Source organism: Salvelinus sp. IW2-2015, unplaced genomic scaffold (assembly GCF_002910315.2).
Source record: "Salvelinus sp. IW2-2015 unplaced genomic scaffold, ASM291031v2 Un_scaffold762, whole genome shotgun sequence".
Taxonomy (NCBI): Eukaryota; Metazoa; Chordata; class Actinopteri; order Salmoniformes; family Salmonidae; genus Salvelinus; species Salvelinus sp. IW2-2015.
Window position 1 is genome coordinate 357,843 of NW_019942606.1, and position 10,061 is coordinate 367,903.

At 44.4% G+C, this 10,061-nt stretch overlaps 1 protein-coding gene across 1 annotated transcript in view; it reads right to left on the reverse strand.

Annotated features, from left to right (window-relative positions):
* The window catches only part of sacm1la (SAC1 like phosphatidylinositide phosphatase a), a 70,408-nt gene that overhangs the window by 23,395 nt on the left and 36,952 nt on the right, over nucleotides 1–10,061 (reverse strand). Inside the window, 1 exon segment of the mRNA XM_070438314.1 lies at nucleotides 7,212–7,361. Coding sequence (XP_070294415.1) covers nucleotides 7,212–7,361 — 150 coding nt within the window.

Below are 10,061 nucleotides of genomic sequence, written 5' to 3' on the forward strand. Positions count from 1 at the left end.
TTGTGACGACCCTACCCACGGTGCCGTGTTCTCCTCTTTGTTCTTGTTTCCTTATTAGGATGCCGGTGGCGGAGTTGGGAGGGTCGTCAGCTACATGGGAAACACCTGCCCGGTGTCTCCCAGGATAAATACACCACTTCCCCATTCATGGAGGAGACTCTCTCCATGCAGATACCTTAATAGATTTGGTTGTGTTTCGTGGTGGTTTTTGGTTGTTGTTAGCATCTTTCAACACCCTGCATTATCACATTCATGCATGCAAAACACTCACTTACACTACTGATTACTGGATTACACACACCATTGTATATTATCTTAGTTACTTTATTAATAAAATATATATTTTGTTACTCCTTATCTCCACGTTGTCTCCCTTTTGTTATGGGCTTTGAGCCAGTTCGTGACACTGCTGCTTAGTTTCTATTCCATTCCTTTTATCCTAAAAAACCCCTCTCTAGTCCTTGCCGATGACAAGCATACCCATAACATGATGCAGCCACCACCATGCTTGACAATATGAAGACTGGTACTCAGTGATGTGTTGTGTTGGATTTACCCCAAACCTAATGTTTTGTATTCAGGACATACAATTAATTTGCCACATATTCTGCTGTATTACTTTAGTGCCTTATTGCAAACAATGCATGCTTTGGAATATTTTCTTATTTTGAGCAGGCTTCTTTCTTTCATTGTATAATAACAATTAGTTATTTAAACATTGCCTAATATATAACTATAATATCAAATTATTTAAAATAAAACCTGCAGTAAATAATCTCCATCAGTTTATACACACATCTTCCTATACGGAACACTACTTTGTGACCAGGGCCAATGGGGTGAGAGTATGGACACACGCACACTTTGGACCAGGCCAATGAAATGACAGTATGGACAGACAGTTTTGAAATGAAACAGAGCATTACTATGTCACACGTTCTTCTCACCATTAATTGAAACAAACAGTGCAGACAGCATATGTTTCAGCTATAGAGTAACCACTTCAAGACATAGATGTAAATCCATGGTACAACACACCACCTACAATAATACCCAGCTGAGACACTAGGGGCGAAAAAGGTCAATCTGTTTGTGTATGTTTGTTACATGAGTAAATGCATCTGTGACGAGCGTGCATGTTTCGAGGGCAAGGTGACTATGTGGTTTACATGAATGGCAGGAATAATAAATAAACACAATAAACCCCCTCTCTCCTATCCTCTTCCAAACTCCTCCCATCTACCCTCTCGCAGCAGGCTCATCTCCTGGAAGTCGTGGCTGACGTTGGCCAGTCTCTGGAGCTGTGGGTCAGGTCATAGTCAGTACAAGAAGTAGAATCCATCTGTAGTCAGCCACGTTTGTTAATCATGGACAGGAATGTCTTGTTGTCTTGTGTCTGGAGAGGAGGGGAGGGAAAATTGATTTTAGCTAGGCGCCGTGGCGACCAATCATGACAGTGCAGTTTTGTAGTAGGAGTTGTGTGTGAAATGTGAGAGGCTGTTAAAACCAGGAACAATATTTCCTATGAAATTAAACCAGTATATCTGCTACCTAGGTGACCTCAAAAACATTTTCCTTATCTTAACGTCGGTAAGGTCAGTAAGCGAACCAACACTCTTCTATTACAATGGACGGCCCCAAAGACTTCAAACGGCGCTGGGCCAATTTGCGCACCAGCACCTAATATGGCTCACCAAACCAGTGCGATGAGCAACTCGGTTCTGCGATACAGGCGTACTGAGGAATCGACATCACAGAGGCTCTGTGTAGGTGAACGCTTCTCCGAGCACTGGCAATTTGCAGTGCCTTGGATCGCTGCGCCACTACAGGAGCCCAAAATGAAGAAGCATCTGCAATTCACTATTGACAAGCTAACGAACTTTCTGAAGTAGTATCTTGACGCTTCAACTGACTCCTAAGACTGTTTCCAATAATACGGATTGACAATCACTCTCACCTTGAGGACCGCATATACAATAAGCCCTCTGAGTCGATCGAATAGTGTTTTCATTTAAACCTTTCGCACTTCCACCTTACCCTCCCTCCCAGAGTAACTGCACCATGACGAGTCGGGTGGCCCCATACCTCCACATGATCTCCTGTCCCAAAAAGCCAGCATCCCCCTTATGATGCATTTATGATGAGAGTCGACATGCATGCAGGAGGCAACGGAACATCTAGCAGCCACATCACCCAACTATTCAAAATAAAAACCAAGTAAGAGCACAAATTTATATAGATTTGGAACATCTATAAACTACATGACGACCCGTCTCTTCATTACCGAAGCCTGCAAATAGTCAAAGAAGTGGCTGACGCAATGAAAAGATCCTCATCCAGCTGGTCCCTGGTGTCTTAGTTCACAAAACCTGTTTCTTACTAACCACACTAAAAGCTTGCAGAAAGGGAAACCATGAAAAATAAACAAACAATCCCATCAAACTTCCAAGGAATCCTAAATACCCAACAACAGTCACAAAAAATAAAACATATGGGCTTAATGGGAAACACAAGCACCAAACACAAGAGAAAATGCAGTGTTCACGCCCGATAAACGAGCAGTACACGCGTGTGGATAATATGTGCTGACATGCGTTACGGATCAAATAACCTAAGAAAAACTTATGACAAAGTAACGGCTCAGTAGCACAGCCTGCCAGTTTGTAAAGCAGTGTACACAGGAAACCTGTCTCCCTGTAGAGTAAAAGGCTGTATGTGTCCACCCAATCTTGGCGAGCCATGATTGAGTGCTGATAACAAGACCTGGAGTCTGCATATATCCGTACAAAATAGCTTATAGAAACAATCACTCTCAAAAAAGCAATTAGAAGCACACCATCAATCTCTCCCACATCTTCTTAACACCCTGCTCAAGGTCGTCATACAGAACGCTCGAATCATAATGAGTAGCGACCGAGACCTTACCCGTCCTTGTTCGAGGGTATGATACCGCGCGACGAAGCTGTGCAGTTGCCAGCGCAGCTAACCCCATCTCCTTCCTCCATAAGCTCCTGAAGAGACAAGAACGTACATGACAGACACAATCACCTGACCACAATATACATACACTGTATGTTTATTGTTATTGTTCAATGTTATGTATTTTGAACTCTCTGGAATCTATAGTTTGAGTCATGTGTTGTGCCCTTCTGACCCACTATTTACTGATTCTTATTCATTTCCCTGCCTACTATTCTGTATAATATATTCTTCACTTCACCGTTATCTTGTGTCAATATTGGACCATTATCTTATTTCTGCGTGCGATGCGAGTCATCTCTACATAAATACCTTCACATTCATTTGACACTGAACGTCGAAGCCCGAGCATCGAGTGAGTAAACATTCTACATTTCTAACACTTAAAAAGACATCACCACCCTCTGGGTGCTCTAATGTTTACTCTATCGTCTTCCTATCTCTCTGCGGTATCCCCGGATCCTAGATATAGCGTAAGCCGCCTCAAGTCCCAATCGAGTTGCTAGTGGACAATTATGGTTCACTCCGATGCCTGAAACTACCCATAATATTCGACATTCGCAATGTATTATATACATACACTAAGCTACGTTCTGACCGTAATAACCCATCTAACGCATGAGTAAGTCAACATACAATGTATAAAGGATGAATGCAATATAAGTAGAATATGTTACTGACTATGTAATTAAAATTAGAGAGTATATTTATTGCTCTTGGAATTTGAACATAGCGATAGTGAAACCTCTCACTATTTTTCCTTAGATATCTCCAGCCATGCAGGCTTGCACTAACATTAAGCCTAGCTTAATTAATTTGCTAGCTATATACAGTAGGCATATATTAATAATTATTTAAAGTAGTAATGCGACTTCAATAATTCATGCGAGCCCATAATTAACGTGACATAATACGCATGTAAACTCGACCTACAACTACTGGTGGACGATAAAAAACACAAGTTTGAACATATCGCGGGTTGTATAGTATTATCGATTTGAAACGAATTTCCGGCCACAAAGCTCGGTCCTACGTTAATAAAAAAAATATCAGCATCCTTCCTCCTCTAGCCCTCATTAGTCAGAGTCTTTATAACTGCTTCTATGAGACTGTCTAATCAGAAATGTCTCACTTTATAGTTTGAGGCTTGCGCGGATGTAGGGTGTGTCTTTTCAGAGGTCCTCCGTTAATAGATCTCAGAGAGAGACAGATCATGAATGACTCTCTACGTGTTGGCTCCCAAATACGATCCTTCTCTTCTCTGAAGCATAGTGCCACTGCTCACTCTGTCCCCTCTGCTACCTACATTCCTGTATGTACTTTCTCGTACGTATTATCTATGTGATTGTGATATGTTAAAGGCTTGGCATACTGTGGTCCACAGTGCCAGCCCTCTGGTCAATTTGTCCACACTAATCTGTCATCATTCCTCACACCCTAAAGCACACCATCACACCACTCACAACAACCCTAATTCTTCTACACACTCCACATAACATCTGCCATAGATATGCAATGTCACATTTTATAGCTGACGCCAACCTATCTTAGCACATGACATTCCTCGATTGACCGCAGCAACATTACACCCTTACCATACATACCAACTACAGAGCTGCATTCGCGGTGGGACAGCGTTCAAACCCTTGACCTTTCCACATCTTGTACGTTCTGACAGCCCTATTCAAAATGGATTCAAATAAATTGTTTCCTTCAATTCTACACATCAATACCCTATCAGACAAAGCAATAGTCTACATACGTTCAAAATTTTCACACTAAACAAACTGTTACTTTCAACACTCTTAGATAAACAGAATATTACCTACCACTAAATATTTTCAGGACAATGACCGGTATCGCAGTGTGTATCTATCCTTATGAATATGTTTCAAGCAATCTTGGATTGTATCCACCGTTGGTAGAGGAAATTCGAAATGTGAAATGTGAACATTGAGTATGATGGAAGAGAGGCACACACAAGTGTATACCGGCATGAAGTCACACCACAGTCAATCAACCAAGAAGACAAAGCGCAGATGGAGTCAGAGAAGATTAGTCTGGTAGAAGACGTTTGAAGAAGCAGGATGATATATTCGAAGAGCGACGAGATTGCATGATGAAGAGAGAGATTGTAGTGTACACATAAACGACAACTTTATGTGCATTTAGAGTTCCGCGAAAAGACCATAGGAGCCAGCGCAAACATCTTAATAAATGAAGAAGTTTGGAACCACAATGACTCTCCTAGAGCGGCAGCCTCTAGACAAATCTGAGGCAATTCGGGTGCTCAGTAGAAGGCCTTGCTGTCAAGAGTTGACCAAGTACCTATGATGGAGTCAAATCAGGTAAGAGAAGGTAGAACAGTAGCCAAGAATGGACATTTTGACCATCGATGCACACTTCCACAATCAGCCCCTGCTCAACTTTCTTAGTCTAACTAGTTATTAGCGCAGACGAAAAGCGCGCTTCTCAAAAAGAGTCTGACATGACAGCACTTCACTGGATGCGTATGGCCACCATCTACCCCAACAAGACTACTCATACGACAAAACGACAACGTGTGCTATAGTATTTCTCCTGGTCCGTTGATTAAATCCACAGATTCTAACCTTTGGCGTTGAATGTACCAATGCATCAACAGTCTTGAGGAAAACTGCACTATCCCACGCTGAACATGTCTGTGCAGCAATCATCTTTGGGATGTTTTTCACACAGGACTGGAACAGTCAGGATCGAGAGAAAGTGAACAGAGCAATTACAACAGATCCTTGATAAAACCTGCTCCAGAAGGCTCAGGACCTCAGACACTGGCGCGAAGGTTCACCTTCCAACAGGACAACGACTCCTAAGCACACAGCCAAGACAATGCTAGGTCTGAATTTCCTTGAGTTGGCCCCCAGTAGGCCGAGTGTACACCCCCCCCAAAAATTATCTATCAACTTGGAGAGACTGAACAATAGACAACCAATCCTCTGCAGTGACACTCCCCATCCAACTTTGATCAGAGCTTTGCAGAGGGATCTGCAGAAGAAGAATGGAAGAAACTCCCCAAATACAGGCTGCGCCGAACGTCTTGTATGTTCTCCATTACCCAATGAAGACTCGATGCTGTGTAATCTGCTCCAAGGTTCTCACAAAAAAGACTGAAGTTAAAGGTTCTGAAAGTAACATGTCATATTTGTGTTGTTGTTTATAAAATAAAAATGTGCTTTCATTTTATTGGCGATTGGTTGCTACTATTGAGGGAAAAATACAATGTAAATTCATTTTATGAATTAAGGCTGTAACGATAATAAATTTGAGATATAATGGTCTTATAGGGTCTTGAAACTTCCCGAATAGCACTGCATCTACCTCTCATCACTCCTGTTTCCAACTTCCGCCCTATACATATCTACTCCATCACTCCAGTATCCCTGTTCCCTTCCCCCTTATTACATATCTACCTCCATCACTCCCAGATATCCCTGTCCCTTTCCGCCTCTATACATATCTACTCCATCACTCCTGTTCCCTTTCCCCCTATACATATCTACCCTCCATCACTCCAGATCCCTGTTCCCTTCCCCTATACATATCTACCTCCATCACTCCTTGTCCCTATCCCCCTATACAGATTCTACCTCCATCACTCCAGTTCCTCTTTCCCTTTCCCCCTATACAGATCTACCTTCCATCACTCCTGTCCCTCCCCTATACAGATCTACCTCCATCACTCCTTCCCTTCCCCCTATACATATTCGTACCTCTCATCACTCCTGTCCCTTCCCCTCTACAACTCTTACCTCCATCACTCCTTCCCTTCCCCCTTATACAGATCTTTACCTTCCATTCACTCCTGTTGCCCTTCCCGGCTAACAGATCTTATCCTCCTCACCTTCCTTGTTCCCTTCCCCTATTACAGATCTACCTCCATCACTCCTATTCCCTTCCCCCTATACAGAATCTATCTCCATCACTTCCTTTCCTCCCCCTTACAGATCACCCCATCACTTCCTGTTCCCTTCCCCCTATACAGATCTACTCTCCATCACCAGTATTCCCTGTTCCCTTCCCCCTATACATATCTACCTCCATCAACTCCTGTTCCCTTCCCCCTATACATGATCTTACCTCCATCACTCTGTTTACGAGGGCAAGGTGACTAGTGTGGTTTACATGAATGGCAGGAATAATAAATAAACAATAAACCCCCTCTCTCCTATCCTCTTCCAAACCTCCCATCTCACCCTCTCCAGCAGGCTCATCTCCTGGAAGTCGTGGCTGACGTTGGCCAGTCTCTGGAGGCTGTGGGTCAGGTCATAGTCAGTGCAGAAGTAGAATCCATCTGTAGTCAGCACGTTGTTAATCATGGACAGGAATGTCTTGTTGTCTTGTGTCTGGAGAGAGGGAGGGGAGAAAATTGATTTTAGCTGGCTGGGCACCAATCATGACAGTGCAGTTTTGTAGTAGGAGTTGTGTGTGAAATGTGAGAGGCTGTTAAAYCCAGGGACTTTTCATATGAAATTAAACAGTAAATCTTACTAGGTGACCAATAAACATTTATTTTTATTTAACCGGGTAAGTCAGTTAAGAACAAACTCTTATTTACAATGACGGCCAAACTCAAACGACGCTGGGCCAAWTGCGCACCGCCCTATAGGACTCCCAAATCATGGCCGGTTGCGATACAGCCTGGAATCGAACCAGGGTCTGTAGTGACGCCTCCAGCACTGAGATGCAGTGCCTTGGACCGCTGCGCCACTCAGGAGCCCAAAATGAAATACATCTGAATCAGATTGACAGCAACAGATGTTCTGAAGTAGTATTACAGCTTCAACTGACTCCAGTGGTTTCAAAAACAGATGAAATCATCTCTTACATATTACAATAGCCCTCTGAGTCAATGTGTTTCATTCTAAACCTTGTCCACTTCACCTCCCTCCCAGAGTTTACTGCACAGAGGTCGGGGTGCACAACCTCCAAATGCCAGCTCCGTCTCAGGTTCTGCTTTGTGCAGTGGTTGCACAGCCTTTCCTCTACAGGGAGCAGGTTTTCCTGTGTCTACCCTTTCAATGGCAAGGCTGTGCTCACTGAGCCTGTACTTTGTCAAGGTTTTTCTAAGGTTTTGATCAGTAACCATGGTCAAATATTAGCCACGGTGTACTGTCGATTTGGGCCAGATAGCACTGCATTTTGCTTTGTGTTGTGCTTGTGTTTCCCAATAAGCCATATAGTTTTATTTTGACTGTGTTGTAATTTGGTTTATCCTGATTGATTGGATGTTCTGGTCCTAGGCTTAGTGTGTTAGTAGAACAGGTTTGTGAACTAGCCCAGGACCAGCTGGATAGGGGACTCTTTTCTTTGCTCAGCTCTTGGCATTGCAGGGCTTGGTAATGATATGAGACGGGGTCACTGTATTTTAGATGTTTCCAAAACTTAATGCTCTTTTGAGTTTTTATTATTAGTGGATATTGGCCTAATTCTGCCCTGCTGCATGTCGCTCTCTCAAAATGCATCATAAGGGGATGCTGCTTTGGGACGCAGAGAGGTTGTGCACCCCGACCTCTGTGCAGTACTCTGGGAGGGAGGTAAGTGGACAAGGTTTAGAATGAAACCATTGACTCAGAGGGCTATTGTAATATGTAAGAGATGATTTCATCTGTTTTTGAAACCACTGGAGTCAGTTGAAGCTGTAATACTACTTCAGAACATCTGTTGCTGTCAATCTGATTCAGATGTATTTCATTTTGGCCTGAGTCGCACAAGGCACTGCATCTCAGTGCTGGAGGCGTCACTAAGACCCTGGTTCGATTCCAGGCTGTATCGCAACCGGCCATGATTTGGGAGTCCTATAGGGCGGTGCGCATTGCCCAGCGTCGTTTGAGTTTGGCCGTCATTGTAATAAGAGTTTGTTCTTAACTGGCTTACCCGGTTAAATAAAATAAATGTTTATTGGTCACCTAGTAAGATTTACTGTTTAATTTCATATGAAAAGTCCCTGGCTTTAACAGCCTCTCCACATTCACACAACAACTCCTACTACACAAAACTGCACTGTCATGATTGGTGCCCAGCCAGCTAAAATCAATTTTCTCCCCTCCCTCTCCCAGACCAAAGACAACAAGACATTCCTGTCCATGATTACAAAACGTGCTGACTACAGATGGATTCTACTTCTGCACTGACTATGACCTGACCCACACCCTCCAGAGACTGGCAAGTCAGCCACACACTTCAGGAGATGAGCCTGCTGGAGAGGGTGAGAGGGGGGGTTTGGAAGAGGATAGGAGAGGGGGTATTGGAAGAGATAGAGAGAGGGGTCTTAGGAAAGGATAGGAGAGAGGGGTTTGGAAGTTGATGTGGGGGGAGGGGTGTGGAAGAGGGTAGGAGAGAGGGGGTTTTGAAGTTGATGGGGGGGAGAGGGGGTGTGGAAGTTGGTGTGGAAGAGGGTAGGAGAGAGGGGGTGTGGAAGTTGGTAGGAGAGAGGGGTGTGGGAAGAGGGTAGGAAGAGAGGGGGTGTGGGAAGAGGGGTAGGAGAAAGGGGGTGTGGGAAGAGGAAGAGAGGGGGGTGGAAGAGGAGAGGGGATGTGGAAGTGGTGGGGGGGAGAGGGGGTGTGTAAGAGGTAGGAGAGAGGGGTGTGTAAGAGGGTAGGAGAGAGGGGGTATGGGAGAGGAGAGGGACGTGGAAGTTGGTGGGGGGAGAGGGGGTTGGGAAGAGATAGGAGAGAGGGGTGTGGAAAGAGGGTAGGAGAGAGGGGGTGTGGGAGAGGATAGGAGAGAGGGATGTGGAAAGTTGGTGGGGGGGAGAGGGGCTGTGTTAAGAGGGTAGGAGAGAGGGGGTGTGTAAGAGCGGGTGGAGAGAGAGAGGTGTGGAGAGGGGTGGAGAAGGGGTGGAAGAGCGTATGAGAGAGGGGTGTGGAAGAGGGTAGGAGAAGGGGGTGTGGAAGAGGATAGGAGAGAGGGGGTGTGGGAAGAGGATAGGGGAGAGGGTGTGTAACAGGGTAGGGAGAGAGGGTGAGAAATGACTATTGTTCTTGTAATAAAGACAATCTAGACTTTACCGTAACCCTCTAGGGCCTTAGAGGATCTCTCTCTGC